The sequence below is a fragment of the Podospora bellae-mahoneyi genome, chromosome 2, assembly GCF_035222275.1.
Source record: "Podospora bellae-mahoneyi strain CBS 112042 chromosome 2, whole genome shotgun sequence".
In the NCBI taxonomy this organism is placed as follows: Eukaryota; Fungi; Ascomycota; class Sordariomycetes; order Sordariales; family Podosporaceae; genus Podospora; species Podospora bellae-mahoneyi.
In genome coordinates this window covers 2,663,708-2,684,873 of record NC_085881.1, presented here as the reverse complement: position 1 = coordinate 2,684,873, position 21,166 = coordinate 2,663,708, and the positions used below count along the sequence as shown (strand labels likewise).

The window sequence follows — 21,166 nt, the reverse complement described above, 5'->3', positions numbered from 1 at the left end:
TTCTTAATGTGCCAACAAACGCGTTCATGCTATGAAAATTACGAAAAATTACAGAATATACACCCGTTTTCCTGCCCAACCATTACCCATCCACAACCAAGCCATATTCCATCCTTTACCAGAAAATTAACGCCAACACGGCAGTCACTCTAAGCCTTCGTGACAACCAGTCCCTTGTGCGCCCATGGAATGCTCCCATCAATCCCATTCTTCTCCTCCAACCACTCCAACACCTGCTGCTTCGCCATCAACGGCCCCATCACCTTGCTACCATACAGCTTGTCCAACCCCAAGACCGGGTTAATCCACCGATCAAGCAAGTACTTCATGAATCCCGTATGTGTAACCGTTCTGATGACCCCTCTGGCCGCATCATCCACTTTTTCTGAAAACTCCTTCCTCTCAGCCTGATACTCCTTGAACAGTTTTCCCACCTTCTCCTCGGTGATCTCCTCCCCACTCTCATTCAACTTTTTGAGCAAGTTCCCAAGCACAATCACGTCCAAGACCCCGTTATTGTACCCCAACCCAACATTCGGCGTGATCTTATCGCACGCATCACCCACCAACCCAATCCGTTTCCAACTCCTATTCTTGACAGCACCTTCCTGAAGCTGTGTCAACCCAGCCTTGTTGACATTTTTGAAAACATCCCCAAAAGTCAGTGTATTTGTCACATGCATGTCCTTGACATCTTCCGCGAACTGTTTGATGTCCTCATCCGTGTAATCGATTCTTTCCCTCGTAGGACCGCCAGGGAGAGGTCGGTAGATGATAAACCAGCCTCTGTCCCTCCCGACGAAGAACTGGGAAGACACACCGCCGGAATGGCACTCCCAGTCGTGGCCTGGCTCGATTTCCGAGCCGGGGAGGGATAGCCGGGGGAAGTTACCGAAGAGGCCTTGAAAGGTTGTTTCAAAGGGGAGGGTTTCGGACTCTGGGGCGTTGGAGAGGGAGTTCATTATCTTGCGGGTTTTGGAGTGGACGCCGTCTGCGCCGATGACGAGGGTGCCGTTGTAGGAAGTGCCATCGGCGCAGGTGACAGTTACGCCTTCAGGGGTGAGGGTGATGTCGGAGAGGGATTTGTTGACGTGGATTTTGGCTTTGGCGGAATTCGGGAGGGTGCTGAATAAAGTGGTGACGAGGTCGAGACGGTGAAGGAAGGCCATTGCGCGGCCGTGGCAGGCGCGGAGGTGGAATTCGTACGAGTTGTAGACTTTGCCGTCGCGTTGGAGGACGTGCTTGTGGGGGATGGGGGTGGAGATGGCTTCCATTTGGGGAAGGAGGCCGAGCTGGTCGTAGAGGCGGAAGGAGGTGGGTCCGATGGCGATGCCGGCGCCTTCTTCGGGGGTGACGGTGGAGCGGCGTTCGAGGATGGTGAAGTCGACACCGGCGGAGGTGAGGATTTGGGCGAGGGTGAGGCCGATGGGGCCGCCGCCGATTATTATTACTTTTAGGGGGGTTGTGGCTGTCATGATGGATGGGAGTTGGAGAGGTAACGACTGGATGGTGGGTGTGAAGGGGTGGCGATGTGGGAGTGAAGCTGAAAATGAGCGTGATATTTTCACCACGAGGATAAGAGAGTTGTGAAAAACAAAAACAAGGATAAGGCTAGAAACATCTCTGTCTGACGAGGGATAACGCTGTCATTAAATATGTTCGAGGCTGAATCAGATTGGCGGGTGTCACAACCTTAACCTAACGGGTTGGTGCAGGGATAGACAGACGACCCATGCTTTTGTCCAGGAAATGCCCTGATAGGACTCAAGATGGCGTTGTCGAGCCGTCAGGCAGTCACAAAATGTGGTAGGTCAGCATTGCTTCTTGGGTCCCATCGCGTGTGTGGAGTCTTATCGTTGGCAGCATGTTGACAAGGACCATGCAGCATCGAGGCACCCTTGCGGATCAGCCCTGTCAGATTTGACCCTGATTTTGACAATGCAACACCGAACCATCTTTGACATGTGCCAGCGCAGGGGCCAGGCATGGTCCTACAGGAGCTAATAGGACCCCTGATGAGGCTCTGCTTTTCTCTAGCTACCGACAAATGCAGCTGTGCCACACTCTCTCATCAATCGGGCTCGAATGGAGATAAATTTGAGAAAAAAAGGAGAGGACGAAGGGTTAGGGTACAGGGTCTACAATGGAGCCCCTGATCTCCACTATGTTTTATCTTTTATGCCAAGCCAACAGCCAAGTGGATTTAACAGCGAAAAAAAACGTTGAGAAACAACGGCTTGAACCTCGGCTTCTTTTTGCCTTCTGTAAGATTCCCAACAGACTCTATCGCATGTTTTAGAATTGGAGTAACATCGTTCCATTCAATTATTGCGATTGGCTTAAGCGAAGCTGTGATGTTAGACTTGGACGGCCGACAGTCGGATGCAACGGAAAGACCGACCGATCGCGTCTGCAAGAGCCCCACTTGCCGGCTCCCGCTCCGGCGTCGCCAGTCCTTGATTTGACGGCATCCGGGTCCACTTCTTCACCACATCTCACATCTCCCATCTCAAATCGGACACGGCGAATGCTACACTCTTTCCATTTCGGGGTACTTGCTCGTCTCTAGTGCTCGACCAAACATGAATACTTGCTTCCGCGCCCAAGCACAAACCGCTCCCACTCATTCTCGTCCTTATCGGCGGCAGCGATGTCCCCACTGATCTTATCCTCGCGTTTGCACTCCTCAAAATGCTCCTGAATGGCCAGGGCAATCCGCTCAGCACCCGTCCGCGCTCCACCAAGATTTGGACCAGCAGCTCCCAGCCTCAGCGAAGCCAGTCTTCCTGTCACAAAAAGTGGCACGTCATCTTTCCACTTCAGTTGCTCAGTCAAGCACGGCAGCCCTCCCATCTCATCAATGGGGTGCGTTTCCCTCATCGTCTGCAGATACGGTAGCGCAGCAACGTCTGTCTCAATTCCCGTCGCAAAATATATGAAGTCGAATGACGGTATACCCTCAATCGCCGGCTCAGTTTCGACCTTCCACCGACCACCCGCCTCAGTGGTCACAAACTGCGCATTCACCAACTTTGTCTCCGTCCGCAACTCCAGCCTGCCACGAGAGATGTGATCCTTTAACTTTTTGTGGTATCTCGGTGGAATGCTCCCACCTCCCCTGGCAGCTCTCACCATCTGCAATCTCTCCTCGTCCGTGTCGGCAGAGTAAAAGTAGGCCTGTTCGAGGTTGCGGTATTTGCTCATCCAGCTGAGCTCGACGTCGAAGGTCTTGATGGCAATTGGACTGCGCATCAGGTGCCAAACTTTGGTGACGCCTTTGCGGATGGCGAGGTCAGAAAGTTGGGCTGAGGTGAGACCGCCGCCGATAACGAGGACCTTGGTTCTCTGGCCGTTGGTCATCCTGGTGCGAACGACGGTGTCGGGGAAGGTTTCGATTTGGGTGCTGTGGCAGACTTGAGGGAGGGATTCTGTTGCCGAGAAGGCTTTGAAGGCGTGACGTGGGATGGAAGGTTGATTTGCTGGTCCGACAGAGAGGACGACGGTTCGGGCATACTGAGGGCCCCGGTCTGTGGTGACTGTGAAGAGGGGTTCGTCGTTGACAGAGATGCCTTGGACCACGTCGAAGCTGATGTCTTGGACGGACTCTTTCTTGACGACACCATCGCAGAGATGGTACCTGCTAGCGACTGCACGGCAATGATCAGAGAAGAGGGCCTGAGAAGGGTTGAAGTAGTCGATGCGGTCCCGTTCGTTGATCTCAACTCTGGCGTTGCAAGCACTGTGGGCTGAGCACTTCTGCGTCCGGGTCCTCTTCCGCATGTGCTTGCTGACTTCTTTTCCGACACAGTGGTGAATCTCGAGCAACTCATTCTCTCGGTTCTGCGAATAGGCGTACCCAAGGAGAGCATCGCGGTCAACTGGGCTAACGTGCCAGAACATGGGACTTCGGAGATGTTCGATGTCGTAGCACTTGAACAGCTTGTTCCAGCGGCCACACCAGTCGTCATGGGTGGCATCGAGCACCGTGATATCGAGATCTTGTGTATCGCTTGCCGTTGGGCGGCCGCAGCATGTGACCCGACCGTTTCTCACTTGCTTCAGCGGCATGGATCGTCCATAGCGATGCAAAAACCGGTGTCTCCTGTGCTCTTCGTCTGTGAAAATAGCACCTGGAGCCTTTTCGCGGAGTCGTGCTGCTACTGCTAGACCACAAGGCCCGGCACCAATGATGATCACATCATGGACGTGTGGCAAAGTTTGACGAGAGGTGTCGGGCATTGTGAGGAGTATTGTCGGGTGAGATGATAGGCAGCTGGATTCTCAATCGCTTCGTCAGGATGAAAGGACTCGGATGGCTTTTCATTCACAGCAACAAAGCATCAAAAGGAGAACAAATGGTCTGTTGTCAATTGGGATGTCATATTGGATGACGTTGCAGAAGGACCTTGATATCTGGTATTGAGAACCTTGATGGCTGCCATCACTTCAGGGGTGGGACATCAAGGTCCTCAACGCACACTCCCACAACATCCTTTATTGAGCATTAACTATACAATCGATGGTCCGCAGATTCCCCCAGGCTATTACATCATCCCAAATACAAACGGTACCCCTGCAGCTAATACTAAAAAGTGACTCCCGACTCTGGTCTTGCCGTCTGCACCAGCCGTAACGACAGGCGCGTCGGATGCTGTGCGAGTGAATGAGGCCGATGCTGTCACTGAGCTGAACGGTGTCGGCGTAGGAGTTATGACGGGTGGGGGCGTCGTTGGCTCTGGCACGCCATCAGGACAATGCAAATGATCACCGTGCGCTTCGCACTCGTCCGAGCCAGGGGTGATGGGGACAGGAGTTGATGATGGAGCTGGGGGGGTAGTGGGCTCTGTAACTCCTGGAGGGCAGTGCCAGTGGTCATTGTGAGCCTCACACTCCCCGGAGCTAGGAGCCGAGTGAGTAGTATGGGGCTCCGGGGAAGGAGGCGTAATTGGCTCTGATACTCCTGGGGGACAGTGCCAGTGATCACCATGCGGCTCGCATTCGCCAACCGCCGAGCTGGTCGCTGTGGGAGCGCATGACACAGACAACTGGGTGCTGGTTGTGATGGTGTATCCCGCGCTGCGCAAGGCATTGATGTCGTACGTGTAGTAGCCTGTGAAGCTGCCACCGTCGAATGTTTCAAGAGACGTGTAGACAATCACACGTTCTGTCCCTGAGAACGAAACTCCTGAGGTCGACCAATGCTGGTCCATTGACGAGACGAATTCGGGGTAATTGGTGATGGTCGCGCCAATTCCAAGCTGGCTACGGGTTCTCGTCCTGAACGTCGTGTTGGTTTTCTGGAATCTCGAAAGCGGAAGGATGGCACTTACGAGCATGCTTGGCCAGTGGGGGCTGGGGTGACAGCCTGGGGCAAGGCCGCCACCAACTCGACAACGAATCCAAGAGCGAAGAGTGATTTCATCATTTTGATCACCAGTCTGTCTCATACAGGAAGGGTGTTAGACACCGAGATTCATCAATTCTTGAGACGCTTCTTGTCTTTAATACTAATCGACGAGAGCCGTTCGCGGCATGACCATCTTGACTTGATCTACTAATTTCTTTCTTCTCAGCCAACCTTCCGCCATGGCCGCCAGCTATCTTCCTGCAAATACGACTCTCTATCCAAAATTGGGACCTTGCAGTTACATCCCACTTCTGTGGCCTCAATATCACCCTCGGTTACCAATATCAAGCGACTCCAACAAGCTTTTGGATGATCTCCGTCATCCCGCGCGGGTTCTTTACGTGATGGAACGTACCACACCATGCTCATGAACCTCCATGGACAAAGGCAAGCCACAATAGGTTCAATATTCCATGGCTGCCACATGCCAAGCATCCTAGCTGATGTACCCATCAAGGTGCTCAAGGAGTGGATACGCAGCCAACCACAGATAAAACCTCCACGCCAAGACCCTCTGTTCATCAAGGTACATGGCTGCCCTCCAACGACTCGGACCGCTGGTGAAGCCGTCTCGGTGTCTACACTCATAGATGGTAGAGAACAGAGATGCTCTAGTAGGCACTTTAGAGCTTCGGAGCAGTCGACTCTCACGCGGCGGCAGGCACTTCATGTGGACAGAGTTGCAATGCATATCGAAAGAACTGGAGGGCTACTCGAAGTAAGCAGAGGTAAAGTCCGGATCAAGTAGGACAGTTCATGTATAAAGAGGACGAGATGTCGTGCGTTCATCCAGAAAATGCCATCATCAACCACCTCGCACTCGAGTCTCTTGATCAACGCTCTCCAAGCCCTCTACTACCTCATCAAAAGCCTTCCGCCAACAACCACTATCAAGATGGTCTCTTTCAAGCTCCTCATTGCGGCCTTTCATCTCGCGTCTGTGGCCTATGCTGCTCCCGAATTCAAGAGCGAACTTCTTGCTCGCGATTGCTTCCCCCCTACCGGGTGCACGCTCGTTGGAGCCTGCGAGTACTGCTGTGCCACCAATCCCGGAGGTGCTTGCCATCAGACCCATGGCACCACAACTTGCCCTGTCGCTGGCCAGAAGAGATATCACTGCGATGACCATTAGACCAGTTGCTCTCGGCGTTATCCCCGCCTAAGCTGGCCGCCAGCCCTCCGTCTTCACACCCCTATCGACGATCAAAAATCGACCGAGCTCTGCTACCTAGGAAGTATGGCTAGAGGAAGGACTTGGTGAAGGACGAAGGATGAAAATAGAACTGTGGATACTGCATGGAAAACGTCAAAAGTTCCGGAGGGTTGGACATATGTTCATGTACATAGTTTTCAGCAATCTGTGCAAATTCAACACTTCAATGTCAGCCCTGCTGAAATAAAAAGAAGCTTCTATTCACTTAAGTACACCGCGGCGTTGGCCCCAACCAGAAAATGGTGGCAAGGGATCCCACGTGTGGAAGCGAGACACGTCTTGGCTGAGAACCTTGATGGTCTCCATCACACCTAGCATGTTGGTTTCCTGCGAGAAACTTTCAGCTCACCCCCACGAACATCATCGAGGTGCAGAAAAAAACAAGATTACCCATGAAAACATCCTCGGATGACAGGAGAGGAAGTCGACTTTACCAAGGATGTAACCTGCTTCAGATGCAGGTACAGGAAGCGTGGAACTACTATTGACATGGGGCACATGGAGGGTCCCGCTCATCATCTATAAAAGGCCTTTCATCCCATGTTTTGCATATTGTGCTTGCCTCACTAGCTCAGTTCGATCGTCACACATTTCTTCTCTATATTGCACCCGGTGTCTCTCGCTTGTTCACGGCAATATGAAGACACCCTCTGCCGCCATCATCCTCGCCCTCAGCGCCTTTGCGGCAGCCCAGGAGTTGGCACCTTCGCCTACCGAGTCTGTCGGGTGTGAGCCTCATGGTGATCACTGGTGAGCACTTTCCCATTTCGTAAAAACATCTGAATAGTCATTGACTTTACCTTCCCAAAGGCATTGCGATGGACCCCGCGAGACCGCCCCCGCAACGACTGCGACTCCGGTGATCATCACCGCTTCCGAGGTCGTTGCTGTTCCTGCCACCACCACGGCTGCCGCCCATGATGACGACCATGACCACGAACAGGACCATGATCATGATGAAGAGGATCATGATCATGAGGACGAAGAGGGCCACGACCATGACGACCACAGCGCCGGTGTCCTGCCCCCCAGCCCAACCGCTTCCATCGGGTGCGAACCTCATGGCGACCACTGGCACTGCGATGGACCTGCTCCCACCACTATCGCTACCGTCACGACCAGCGGTGTCGCTTCTGGAACTGGCGCTCCTGTCATCACAAGCACTGGTCCTGTTGTCACTGCCGGTGCTGCGGCTGTTCATGGGGGTGTCGGCGCCGTTGCTGGCGTGTTGGGCTTGGTTGGCTTTATGATAGCTGGGATTTGATGTGTTTCACTTGGACTTCTTGCTTGAATATCAGGCAGCTCTGGCTGTCAACTTCATGTTTCCATCTCGGGAAAACAGATCTAATAGCGTTTGGCATTGATAATATCTATTGTTTTTCACCGAGCTTCATCATCACATTTCAAGAACACTACCTGCCAATGACCAGAAGTTGTAAAGTGTACCTAGACTAGTTGGAATGCATAACCATCGTACCTCCTCCCACCCCCCCACCCCCCCTTCTAACCCCAACCCTGCCAAGCAACAACAAATTGACCCCCAACTCGGGGGCTCAGAGGCATCATCCTCTTAGAAAAAGGCATTCGCACCCACATCATTCTGCGCCAAGTTCCCCAACCCCCAATTCACCTCCACCGTCTTCAGCACACTATAATGTCCATACGCCGTCCCATTCGTGGTCCCCCTCTTGTTCGTCGGGACAGCACTCCCCAACAAGACAGCATAAACCTGGTTATTTCTGCTGTACGACCCGTCATCAAAAGTCAACATGGCCAACGTCCGCGGGATGTTAAACTTGCTATCAGCCAGCAAAGGGGTGATGAAATTCCGTGCCCATCTCCCGGCGTAGGCAACAGAGGTGTCATGGCCAGAGTTGTCCATGTTGGGCGTGAGGAACATCCACTGGGGGAGCTTGTTGGATGCGAGATCTTTTTCGAACATTGTGAAGTTTCTTGCACTTGGCTGAGCGGCAAATGGAGCCGGTGACGGAGTCAAAACTGGCGAGGGGGTTTTGTTTGCGGACGTAGGAGCCCGAGGCGTAGGAGGGGGCCTTGGAAGCCGGAGTCTGGGGGGAGGTGTTAGTCCCAGTTCAAGGCGGAAAGGGAGGAATTGAACACACAAGGCATGTCTTCCTGGTAGATGGACCAGGAGATGCCGCCGGGTTCGAGGAAGTCAACAACAGACTTTGATGGAGGCGTCAAAGGCGGTGGACGTTGTTGTCGGAGATGCTGTGGCGGGTGTCGGCTGCGACGGCGATATAGTCCGGTTGAGAGGGGTGGGTGCGGGCGATGTAGTTTATTAGAGATATACTTTGGGTAGCGAGGTAAACGTGGTTAGCTGGGGGGAGGGAGGTTAGTGACTGGATAAGGGGGGAGGTTGGTAAAGGGGTACTTGCGGTTAGCGATAGCGTCGATATAATCGACATTTTCGAGCCAGATTTAGACGAATCGATCAAATATTCTTCCGGTAACGTTGCTAGTTAGGGAGAGGGTTATAGCCGTAGTACACGTAGTAGCTATCGCGGTAATATATATACTAGTGTACTGTATTTAAGTAGCAGCACTACCTAGGAGGCTAAAAGCAGCGACGGTGAAGGGGAGGTTAATTATTCTGGTGTGTGGTAAGAGCTTCTGTTCTCAGAGGTGTAATGATGTCCGAAATGCTATTACAATTTTCGACCAGCTCTGGAAGAGGTCATCGTAAATATAGATAAGATTTCGATAATGGTTTAACTATATGCCTAAAGCACATAGTAAAGTGGGTTCCCAGACTTTACTTCACTAGATAGTTATCTAAACTAGGAAGGAAGTATGAAGCCTGTTCTGAGCCTCCGAGCCACAGGTGGAGGGGTACCTGCAGGTCTAGGACGCTCCGTAGCTCACATATACAAAGCCTCGGTCTGGGACGCTCCTTTGAGAGCTCCCCAGCACTCTTTACCATAACACACGGATCGTATGCTTTGTGTTGGGTGTTCATCAATTTCTTTTCTTCATTTCGTATTTAATGAGGACTCTCAGTTAGAGGCCTCACCCTTGAGCTTCCAGCATCGTCGCCGGAAGCCACGACTCGGAGCTCGCCGAGGCCCTCTCAACGGGACATTCCTCTGGGAACTGTCATTGGGCCTCATGGAGCCTCCAAGGGGAGTCTCCCTGGGAGCCTCCCATCAGGGCCCTCCTACCGGAAGGTCACATCAACGATACTATTTGCAATTATCATACCTGTTCCACCGTTATCCAAAAGAGTAGTAACTTTGGCACGATACTAGCGTGCATGTCCTGCGGCTACATTTTTTGTTATACCTACTATCTTCTTCCTCACATATGTCGTTAGCAAACAATACATAAGGGAGAATAGGTGCGCGTCTATAGCACCGATTACCACGTCTATTTCGATAGAAGTATAACTGGGACAGAGAGGCTTACGTCAAAATATAGCAAGTGGCTTTCGAATAGATACCCTGTATTTCGTCAACGTACCTACATAAATAACAACGCCAATCGAAGGTCATGGGATGTGTGAAAACTGCCATGAAAGGTGGGTGAGGCATGAGGCAACCGGTGTCCAAATTGCAGCAAACAACGGATAATACAGCTTGTCAAAATTATTCTTTCTTTTAGAGGAGAAGAAGTTCTAGATCGAATACATCTTCGGAGTTTTATTTGGAATGCAATAAGGATGCAGTGGAAGCATACCTTTTCGAGAGGAACCCAGAGGAGGGAGACATCACGATACGAAGGGGTCCCGAAGGGCACCCGGCAGCCAGGATACGAGAATCACAAAGGGGCCCGGGGACGGCGAGAGTGCAGTACCTAGCGCCTTGACCAAATCAGGGAGGATTAATAGGGTAGTGAAGGCTCCATGGTTTGACGACGGCAAGGTTGTAGATAGCTTCATTTTTAGGAGGTTTTAGCAGCGTGGCAAGCCTGTTCTTTTTTTTTTTTGGGGGGGGGGAGAGGCGTAGACCTGCGCCCACTGCCTAGAGCTCTTCTTGCAAGCTGTCCAGGACCGACTGGGCGTTTGACACCCTATTATATGGTAGAGATGGGATTTGCAGTTCAACCTCCATTCGGACCGAGTGCGAATAAGGCCTCTCTAGCGGTCCGTGACTGTCATGACCTCAGGCATCTGCCAAGCTGGATGATCTTGTCAGACAGGAAGGAGTTCTGGTCAACCAAGCTGAATGGAGCTCAGGGGAGCTGAACTGACGTAACCATTTCAGCTGGATATGGTACCATTTGCCGCCAACTTTATCGCCATGTATAGATATAATGGAGGTTCTTCTCGTTTTGAAGGACAAGGAGGACAAGCAATACAATAACACAGTAGCAAACCCCATCATATTCACCTTCACAGAGTAGCATCCTACTTCTGAGAGATCCCGTCTAAATATGCATGAGCCATTAACACAGCTGTCTATGACGCCTGTGGGTTATTTGCTCGCTTCTCTTTCCGACTACTGACTCAGGACTTGCAGTTCGCTGCGTGGTTAATCGTTGACGTGTAACAGCCGCAACCCGCTCCGTTAGGACAGCTTCGCGCCAACAACTGGCTGACTTGTGGAACCTCGCGGCATCGTGGAAGTGGCGTTACGGCTCGTCGCCACTGGGCCAATTCTTTGCAGAATTGTCTGACTCGATTCGGAAGGGCGCTGAGGAATCCGATATGTGCGAGTAGCGATTCCAATCTACTGTGGAAAAGGTGAGTCATAGAGGACAGTTGCCCTCTTCCCGAAGCAATCACGTACTGAGATACCTGATTCCACGCTGTCGCGGAACCGAGCAGAGCTGAGCAGGACTAAAATGTTACCATCAATTTGCCTCTTGAAGGAACTAATATTAGCCTCATTGGATATGCTAGAATTCCGAAAATATCTATAAATTGACCCATCCTCCCAGGCCCTTCTCTTGTCAAGCTAGAGAAATGAATTAAAGAGAACGAAGGGAGAGAATTTGAAAATGTATTATTTGTCTCTTGAAAAGCCAATAGTAAAAACTCGCCCTGATGAACAACCAATAGCTACTATCCGCCCCTGGATTGCAGTGCAGGTTGGGCGGTATTCAGGTGGTAACCATAGCACATTCTGGCCGTTATAGATGACCCAGGTCGTGTCTGGCCGCAACACATACCCATGCGCCCCCTGATTATCCGCCGAAAAGACGACTGAGGAAACCCTGCCCCTATGGCCTTCGAGCGTCTGGAGGCATTGTCCCGAGGAGGGATCCCAGATCTTGACGGTACCGTCGTTTGCACCGGATGCGAGCCGCTGGCCATCCGCCGAAAAGGCGACCGAGGAAACCCTGCCCCTATGGCCTTCGATCGTCTGGAGGCATTGTCCCGAGGAGGGATCCCAGATCTTGACGGTACCGTCGTTTGCACCGGATGCGAGCTGCTGGCCATCCGCCGAAAAGGCAACTGAGGAAATCCTGCCCCTATGGCCTTCGAGCGTCTGGAGGCATTGTCCCGAAGGGGGATCCCAGATCTTGACGGTACCATCGACTGCACCGGATGCGAGCCGCTGGCCATCCGCCGAAAAGGTGACCGAGGAAACCGAGCCCCTATGGCCTTCGAGCGTCTGGAGGCATTGTCCCGAGGCGGGATCCCATATCCTGACGGTACCGTCAACTGCACCGGATGCGAGCTGCTGGCCATCCGCCGAAAAGGCAACTGAAAAAACCAAGCCCCTATGGCCTTCGAGCGTCTGGAGGCATTGTCCCGAGGCGGGATCCCAGATCTTGACGGTACCGTCGACTGCACCGGATGCGAGCCGCTGGCCATCCGCCGAAAAGGCGACCAAGGAAACCAAGCCCCTATGGCCTTCGAGCGTCTGGAGGCATTGTCCCGGGGCGGGATCCCAGATCTTGACGGTACCGTCGTCTGCACCGGATGCGAGCCGCTGGCCATCCGCCGAAAAGGCAACCGAGGAAACCGAGCCCCTATGGCCTTCGAGCGTCTGGAGGCATTGTCCCGGGGCGGGATCCCATATCTTGACGGTACCGTCGTCTGCACCGGATGCGAGCTGCTGCCCATCCGCCGAAAAGGCGACCGAGGAAACCGAGCCCCTATGGCCTTCGATCGTCTGGAGGCATTGTCCCGAGGAGGGATCCCAGATCTTGATGGTACCGTCGTTTGCACCGGATGCGAGCCGCTGGCCATCCGCCGAAAAGGCAACTGAGGAAACCCTGCCCCAATGGCCTTCGAGCGTCTGGAGGCATTGTCCCGAGGCGGGATCCCAGATCTTGACGGTACCGTCGTCTGCACCGGATGCAAGCCGCTGGCCATCCGCCGAAAAGGCAACTGAGGAAACCCTCCCCCAATGGCCTTCGAGCGTCTGGAGGCATTGTCCCGAGGCGGGATTCCAGATCTTGACGGTACCGTCGTCTGCACCGGATGCGAGCTGCTGGCCATCCGCCGAAAAGGCGACTGAGGTAACCCAGGCCCTATGGCCTTCGAGCGTCTGGAGGCATTGTCCCGAGGCGGGATCCCAGATCTTGACGGTACGGTCGTCTGCACCGGATGCGAGCCGCTGGCCATCCGCTGAAAAGGCAACTGAGGAAACCGAGCCCCAATGGCCTTCGAGCGTCTGGAGGCATTGTCCCGAGGAGGGATCCCAGATCTTGACGGTACCGTCGTTCGCACCGGATGCGAGCCGCTGGCCATCCGCTGAAAAGGCAACCGAGGAAACCGAGCCCCTATGGCCTTCGAGTGTCTGGAGGCATGCATTCCAGTCCGCTTCTACTACTGGCTTTGTACTGATCCAGCTAGGTTCTTCCGTCCTAAATCTCTTCTTTACTAGACTGCCAACCGGTGCAAATACGAGGGCTGATGTATACGCCTGAAGAGGGGCTTGCTCGATTATCCATCTGTAGGAGAGAACGAACCGGTGCGCATCCCGAATAAAGGTTGTTAGCTGCCTTTGATGAGTTCGCCCCTATATTTCTGTTAGTATGGCTGTCTCGTCTTAGTAAGCTATTCCTACCAGTAAGCCCTCAAGCTTTCTTATGGCAATGACACCCTCCGATATAGCTCGGAGTAGACTAAGAGCTTCGAGCCAGTAAAGATACTTCTGTTCAAGGAATGTCTGAACCGCATCCAGTGTGTTGCGTTGTGGCGTGTCTTTATCAGAAATCGAATCGCGGAGGTGGTCAACCCAGAAGACGCACGAATACCGTACTGTCGCAAGAGGGTCCGGTTCTGGCGTGCGGGCCTGGTCGATAGGAAATCCCGGGCTAACTAAGCCGTACATGTCGCGTCTTAACTTCTGAAACATAAGCTCTAGCGATCGAGTGCATATATACCGGTGGGCAATTGGTGCCCCATGGGGGAAGATCAAGGCGGATGCGCTTAAGTAGTCCTTGGCTGACTGATGGATAAGGTAGATCTTGTCTTCTCGGATGGTGAGAAACGATCCGCACTTAGCCACGACTTTCCTAATATTCTCTGTCAATCCCACAATTTGCTCCGGTAATTCAGATAAGCTGCCTATTTCGTCCAAGTAGAGTGGGCGATATGCAACCGTGGCCACCAAGAGTATGCGCCGGCAAAATTCCGAGTCCCTTTTGTGCCGACTGATTTCATTCAACATGCGATCATACATCCTATCTAGGCCTGGCGGCACTTCTTCGACGATTTGAAGAGCATGCCAGCTCTCAACATCATCCTCACTGAGCTCTTGTATAACGAGAGCAACCCAGAGGAACGTGCCGTTTGCCTTTTGGTGCAAAATATCCCGCACTTGATTTTTCAACGGCGTGTCGTCTTGAAGTGATGCGAGACCTGATAGCTTGCCGTCGATATACGCATCGATGGCGTGAGACACTTGCATCGCATTCGCTTTCAACTCGAGACTAAGTCTCGTCCGCCCAACATCTGGTTTCAGCTTCTCCTCAATAAGAACCTCGTTCCGACTTGATAAGAGCCACTTGACGCGTCCTGGTGAAATGACGACGAAATCCAAAAGTTTGGGTAGGTCGATAACGCATTCGTCAAGGGCATCAATGACCAGGTAGGTTTCCTTCAAGTCTGGATCTTCTAGCATACGCCGTAAAACCTTCGATAGAACGACCCATGCCATTGCGTCGTCGGAAGCGTACGTATTCTCGGGCAGATAAGAGAGAAGACGCGGTTGTCGGCGAGCAAGGAGGTAAATCAACCCCCGTAGCACGGCAATTGCGCTATTGATGCGCGAGTCGGTAGCTTGACAAAAGAAATACGCCAAGTTGCCACCACTAGCAGTGATGGGTTGCTCTAGCTCGTCGATGATGCCGCAGAGCAACATGGTCTTGCCTTTGCCAGGGTCGCCCTTGATCCAGAGAAGTCGACTCTCTGAGTTATGGCGCCATTGCAGAAATTCGGGGTTGTCAAGGACCCAGCGGTAAGCATCAGCCAGCAGACCACCCTTTGCTAGCTCGATGCGCTCCTTCTCGTGGTGCGGGTCTCGCGGGTCAGCGGACCACAGCTTTCCTAAACAGAGAAAATCCTCGCGGATCTTGTCTCGCAGCCGCTTCAATGCCTTCTGTTTTCCTTCGCCGTAAATAACCGGTATGTGCACGTCAAAGATACCGAATAGCGAGTAAACCTTATCTTCCTCAAGTTTTGTATCGCGCTTCTCTATCCACGCCATTCGTTCGGCAATACTGAAATCGGATAGAGGTCTTCCCTGAAGAGCTTTTAGAGGAATTCCGGTTATATCATGGATTTCTTGTTCCAAAGACTTTTTATCCCCCAAACGCTCGCACTCCTTAGAGAAGAATTCAACGATCGTTGGAGCAATAAGCTCCTGCAGAGTCCATCCTCGGGTAAACCATCTGCATGTCCGAAAAGCCAGTTCCCAACTAGAGTTGCCGTCGGCATCCTGCTTGCTGATTGAGACGTCTGTGAGATAGACATAGCATTTGATGGCGTTACGATACCACTGGAACATGGAGTTGAGAGCGTGCTGGAGCTCGACAGCGTCTGACTTGTCGATGCAGCATGTGTCGATCCAGAAGTATTTCAGCCCATCGCGCCAGGCTTGATCTCCGCAAAACTGAACCTTAGCATAGCCTGCATTTTTCCTGCCCGTACCATCCACCAGATCTTTGAAGAGGACCTCTTCATCGCCCCATGTGTGTGAGAGTATGGCGTAAGGCGGAATCGCGTTGCTGGGCAAGTCCTTCAGGTGGAAGTCGCCGGTATCGTCACGTTCAAGGAGCCGCATTACACAGGCAGCCAGGTTCAGCTCTCTCGGCAGCGATTCATACGAATTAAATGTTCGGCGGTGCGGCAACCAGTCGCGCGAGCGGCCGGCTAATGTTCGCGGGACTGGAGTCACAGTAAATCAGCAGGTGAAATGGGGTAGCTGCTAGACAGGCGAGAACTATCTACCGTAAGTAGCTGTCGAGTTCGTAGCGTGAATACCGGTCGGTCTGATTGAGGAGGTTGAAGGTGGTTATTGTAGTCGCCATTGTCAAGGTGTTGCGTTTGCATGGGTCACTCGCTGTGCATTTTGTCGCCTGGAGGGCAGGCCGCCACCGCGCATAATTCGAAGCATCGTGATTGGCGGCGTTCCCGTTGGTGTGTGTCAAATCGTATATGGGATCCAAAAAGGTGTCAATTCTGGTGTTGTCGAACCCAGTGGCTCAGGTCCCACTGCCAAGATATTAATTCCTTAACAGTGGGCCCAATTGACAGAGTGCATCCGATCATGTCCTGTAGCGTGTAGCCGCACAGCACTCAGAAACTACGGTAAGTGACAATGAGATTCACGCCTACAGTTCCTTGCGCTCGCTTATTCGGCAGCGGAGGCATTCGCTTTACTAGGTGTTGGTATAAAAGTGTTGATTGATATTAACTATGGAAAGGCAAACCGAGAAATCTTGCAGACCCAAACAAACCAGCCCAGGTTGGCCCAAGCTCCTTATGGAGCCAGTTGTGGCTACCCACACAACACTAGGTTTGTAGTTTCAGTTGACATCGAAAATAATCAGTACTTGACTCGCTGCCTATTTAGGTTGGATTTAAAATCGGTTTATAGCATTTAACTCTACGTAAGGGTCGGTAAGTACAAAACGCCCGCAGTTACCTCCATTCTGTCGCCGCACCAGACCAACCTTGAGGGATAGCGGCTTAGTCATACAGCAGAGCAGGTCTCTAGTTCGGAGAGCTTCGCTCCTCTCTCTCTCTCCTTCGTGCAATAACAAGAGACCTTACCTAGTCCTTGGTTGGCACTGTGACACATTCATTCCCGCTTTGCTTATCCACTCTACTCTCATTCAACTACCGGTACCTGTATCTCTATAGCTTCATACTTTACCCAGTTCTTGAGCGTCAGCTGCCGCTCTCGCGGGCTTAGCCACCGCGGTAAAGTCATCATGGGAGCTGCCTCATATGATAAAGAAGAAGCATAACTGTTGTGACCCTCCGAGCCACAGGTGGATGATCACACTGGGTCCCGGGACCCTCGATTCCGTAGTGTAAAAGGCCTTGCCTTGGGACGCTCTCACCATAGCTCCCCATCTATCTTTAATCTTTGAACACAAGTCATATCATTCTTTTGGCTTGCCTGTTCATTTCAGTGTCATTTCTTTCCTTCATTTCCTTATTTCCACGGCACCGGGGCATGTTGCGTGACCCTTCGAAGCTGCTTTTCCCATAAGAAAAACCGGTCATTTCGAGTCACTCCGCATCCTCCGTTGCCAGAGACTCTCACCAAGAGTCTCACTCCCGTGTGCCTCCGGTGTCTGCGCCGTTCGCCACGCTTGGAGCCTTCAGGTGAGCCTCCGGAAGAGCTTCCTGAAAGCCTCCTCCGGGACCCTCCTCACCGAGCATCCCCAGGAGCCTCTCCGGAAGCCTCCCAACTGGACCCTCCTACTGGAAGGTCACAACAATGACTTTACTGCAGTGATCAGGCCCGTAATGGTAGTGGCTAATGCAAAGGAATTGGGTAAGTACGAAGCCATTGAGAAAACGAATATACAATGGGAGTCTGGGAGTATAGTAGATGAAGCAAACGGATTAAATGGATATAGTTTAGAGCTTTTATAGCAACCCTCTCCCGATATTTCAGCACGGACGACAAATGACATTCCCAGCTTCGACGCACGTGTGAGGAGATCTTCTACTTCGACGCCATCTTTGAAGGCCTCGGGCCTAGTCTGAATACAACTATCTACACATTCGCAAGAACTTCCTATGCGGTGTTGATAGCACTCATTGTTGTATTTACGATGCGCCTCTCTCATCGCGCCATAACTCAATACCAATCATGTGGGCACCTGACAAAGGGCCTGTCATTCACCAGACCCACACCTGGGTTGCTTTTAAGGCCGGATTTCCTGTTTGTTTACTTTTAGACAGAACAACCAACAACCAATATTGTAATACCTATTTGGTCAACCAATCTCTGGCCTTTTGGCCTCTCTTTTCGCGGCCAGTGACTTTCCTAGGTGACTAGCCCAACAAATCTAGATCAACCAACTGATATCAATCACACTTTTACTACCAGCCTACCCCACACATAAAAACATATTCCTTATCATTTACAACGCCTGAACAAGCTTTTATTCCCCTCAAGCCCGTCTCTCGGTCATTGCTTTGGGGATAGACTAGGAACGCATCATAGAGAATCCGGCCAACGTGTGTATTATAAATGCCCGAAATCCTCACTGAATCCTACTATACGATTTCCTAGTGTACCAACAATAGCACTCTACACGTGTGTAGCTGCTGTCTTGACACTGGACTTGATGGCTTGAAGTTGCAGCGGCCCGTGGCGCTAGTAATGTTGTCTTGCTGCACATGGACGTGGGGGATGGCTGAACCGATGGCATTACATGCATTTTTAATGCCTTTGCAGGACAGCCGCGGATGAGATGGTAGTAGTTGGATGTCATGGCTTGGTGTCAGAGTCTTCTGATGGACAGGAAATGCTTCCAGCTACAGATGTGCTCTGGACAAGAGATTAGAAAGATGACGGGCTTCCCTCATTCCTCACCTCATCAGCCGTCCCTTGATACTTCCCGAATTTCACTCTTCCACACTGATATAAAACTTTCCTCCCCAACAACATGTCACAACCACAAGTATCCTTGTCCCAAAAGCTCAGCAGCATCATCAGAGGTGACTCTCCGCCCACCTCTGAGAACAGCATCCCAATCTACGAATCAATCCCCATCTCCTCCTCTTTCCACAAAAGATCCCTCTCCACGGAGCGGTTTTCAGACTCTTCCTCTTCCCAAATACAGTAACCCACCTCCCCGAGCTCATCACCTCCCCCTCAACCTTTACCATGCCCACCATAACACTCGCTTCCTTCCTCTCAAACTTCGCCTTCGGCTTCGCACATGGCCTCATCGTTCCCTTGCCCTCACAGCAGGCCTATCCTCACTGGGAATACCCGCACAGTAATCTACGCCGGCATGGCGGAGATCTGTGCAGATAGCATCAGCATGGGAATTGGCGGCTGTCTAGCTGCTCGCCCTTCTTCTACCTCTGTCAGGTCTTCGTCACCATTAGCGGAGGAGGCGGAAGAGGGAGAGAAAGAGGAGGTATCAAGCAGCGATGGGTTGCTTCCTTCTCGTCGCCGGTGTCAAGACTCCGAGGAGAAGGCCGCTGAGGAGGTGAAGGAGAGTCCCATTGTGGCAGGGGTTGGCTGTGTCTTTTGGTTATTTACTTGGGGGGATACTGCTCCTGTTTCCGTACTTCTTTTTCGGTATGGAGAATATACATGTGGGATTCGCGTGGAGCTTTGGGGTTTGTGTGGTCGCTTTGTTTCTCTTTGGCTTTTTGAAGGACTTTATTCTGACAAGGAATGACAAGGCCGTTGGTGAGGAAGACGTTGGCAACAGAAGGGTTGAGAAGAGCTGTGTGGGAGAGTGTGCAAATGGCTTTGCTGGGGAGTGTTGCTGCTGTGGGGGCGGTATTGTGTGTCAAGGCTTTTGAAGGGTCGGTATGAGACAACGGATCTTCAAGTGGAAGGCCAAAGAACATAGAATCTCTGTTGTAAGTGAGCATTATTACATTAAATCTATATTAAGTCTTCATAAGCCTCATCGTCATCTCACATACATGCATATCCCCATGTCCCATAATAATAGTTTCCGAGCTGAAGTATCGCTGTCGTGACTCACTCCACATACTTCTTGCTTCCAGGCAGTTAGCTCTTTACTTTGCCTGAAAGCTGGACCGAGTCTGGTAATTGCCTACCAACCCATCACACTCTGCGCTTAGGTGCAGTTAGTGCACGTCTGGCACCTCCAATAGGTCGCCTCACGCCCAGCAATATATTCTCCATTGTCCGTCAGAAGATCCGCCTGACCAGGGTGATATAAGATCGAGAGACCGGAGCCTGTGCAATCTGGCCGATCGGCGGCGAAAAGACGGCAGATGGCACCACGGTCTGGCTTGAATGACCCCACGTTGTTCTTGAACGGCTCCGGAATAGGCAGGCATTCGCCAGGATATTCGATATTAAACTGAACGGTTTGGCATTCTCCCATGTAATTTTCGCCAGTACAGACTAAGACGTTGCCGGGTACGTCGACTGCGGACGCTGTCGCGGGGATAGCTGTGGGCATGGCAAGGGCGAGCAGAGGCATGAGCGCCATGGTGAGAAGAGAGATAGGAGCCATGATAAAGATTTGTTGGAATAGGTAGGTATGTAGGTAGCTGGTAGTTGTTGAAGTGAGATGCTCAAGAGCGTTGTGGTGCGGAGTTAATTGCGAGTCACAGTGACTGTGATGACATTTTTATATTCGGCAGGCCCCCATAGTCTACACGCTTCATGATGTCAGCTAAGCCCCGAACAGGGTCTCTTGTTGTGCAGCGTCAAATCTAGGGACTTCCAACAAACAAATTTAGCAACACGATCAGCCACGCGGTGCTCCCGAATACGGAAAATTGTGAGGTGACCGAACTGTCGTGGAACTTGAAGTTCGTAAAGTGAAAGCTTGTTTCGGTCTCTCGCGGATGAGCGGCCGTAGAGTTTAGTGGGTGTAACATGATCAGTACGTCTGACAACAGTACAGAAGGAGTAAAGTGGAATGTGACTCTCAACTCCGCAGGATCTCGTATATCGATGAATATGCTGAGTAACACCGCTGAGCTTCTATTTTTCCTCTCATTTGATCTCGTGTAAAGTGCCTAGATTGGCGTGCGTTAAGTGGAGCTACAAACGAACGCAGCTGCAGAGTAACATCGGTTGATTACATGCACTATCCGGCCAACAAAGCCCGGGCATCATCCTTCGAAATATCACGAGGTTCATCTTTAACTAGAATACGATCTTCACATCTTGGCACTTGGTAGTCGTGCCTAACCGCAGCAAAGATACGCGCACATGAGTCTCAAATGCTTGAGATATACCAAGGCAGAGGAGGAATGAATGATTGATATTATCAAAGAGATAAGTTCATCTTTCTCCATCGCTAAACTATAAAAACAAAATAAAACGTAGCAATAAAACTATCTCCAATCCGCACAATACATCTTGATTCAATTTTCAAACAGTCAACAGTGATGATGAGCTTAGATACCTTCAGTTGAAGATAGCTACTCGACGTCATAGCTC

The 21,166-nt window shown here is 51.7% G+C and overlaps 7 protein-coding genes across 7 annotated transcripts; 1 reads left to right on the top strand and 6 right to left on the bottom strand.

The window, feature by feature from the left end:
• Window positions 1-149: 149 nt before the first annotated feature.
• On the bottom strand, window positions 150-1,475 carry QC761_206720 (uncharacterized protein; the record flags this gene model as incomplete). The annotated part of the gene is made up of 1 exon (XM_062876408.1): window positions 150-1,475. One exon carries the CDS (start codon window positions 1,473-1,475, stop codon window positions 150-152), a length of 1,326 nt encoding a protein of 441 aa, XP_062735001.1.
• A 1,090-nt stretch (window positions 1,476-2,565) lies between these two features.
• On the bottom strand, window positions 2,566-4,239 carry QC761_206710 (uncharacterized protein; the record flags this gene model as incomplete). Its single annotated transcript, XM_062876407.1, has 1 exon — window positions 2,566-4,239. One exon carries the CDS (start codon window positions 4,237-4,239, stop codon window positions 2,566-2,568), a length of 1,674 nt encoding a protein of 557 aa, XP_062735000.1.
• A 305-nt stretch (window positions 4,240-4,544) lies between these two features.
• QC761_206700 (uncharacterized protein) lies at window positions 4,545-5,447 on the bottom strand (the record flags this gene model as incomplete). Its single annotated transcript, XM_062876406.1, has 1 exon — window positions 4,545-5,447. The coding sequence occupies one exon, from the start codon at window positions 5,445-5,447 to the stop codon at window positions 4,545-4,547; it is 903 nt and encodes a 300-aa protein (XP_062734999.1).
• Window positions 5,448-6,983: 1,536 nt separating this feature from the next.
• On the top strand, window positions 6,984-8,037 carry QC761_206695 (uncharacterized protein). Its single transcript, XM_062876405.1, has 2 exons — window positions 6,984-7,370; window positions 7,431-8,037. The coding sequence occupies exons 1-2, from the start codon at window positions 7,258-7,260 to the stop codon at window positions 7,882-7,884; spliced, it is 567 nt and encodes a 188-aa protein (XP_062734998.1). The 5' UTR covers window positions 6,984-7,257; the 3' UTR covers window positions 7,885-8,037.
• A 153-nt stretch (window positions 8,038-8,190) lies between these two features.
• On the bottom strand, window positions 8,191-8,562 carry QC761_0038500 (uncharacterized protein; the record flags this gene model as incomplete). The annotated part of the gene is made up of 1 exon (XM_062872337.1): window positions 8,191-8,562. The coding sequence occupies one exon, from the start codon at window positions 8,560-8,562 to the stop codon at window positions 8,191-8,193; it is 372 nt and encodes a 123-aa protein (XP_062734997.1).
• Window positions 8,563-11,581: 3,019 nt separating this feature from the next.
• HET-R (Heterokaryon incompatibility NOD-like receptor R) lies at window positions 11,582-15,817 on the bottom strand (the record flags this gene model as incomplete). Its single annotated transcript, XM_062876404.1, has 2 exons — window positions 11,582-13,549; window positions 13,598-15,817. 2 exons carry the CDS (start codon window positions 15,815-15,817, stop codon window positions 11,582-11,584), a joined length of 4,188 nt encoding a protein of 1,395 aa, XP_062734996.1.
• Window positions 15,818-19,823: 4,006 nt separating this feature from the next.
• QC761_206660 (uncharacterized protein) lies at window positions 19,824-20,228 on the bottom strand (the record flags this gene model as incomplete). The annotated part of the gene is made up of 1 exon (XM_062876403.1): window positions 19,824-20,228. One exon carries the CDS (start codon window positions 20,226-20,228, stop codon window positions 19,824-19,826), a length of 405 nt encoding a protein of 134 aa, XP_062734995.1.
• Window positions 20,229-21,166: the final 938 nt, after the last annotated feature.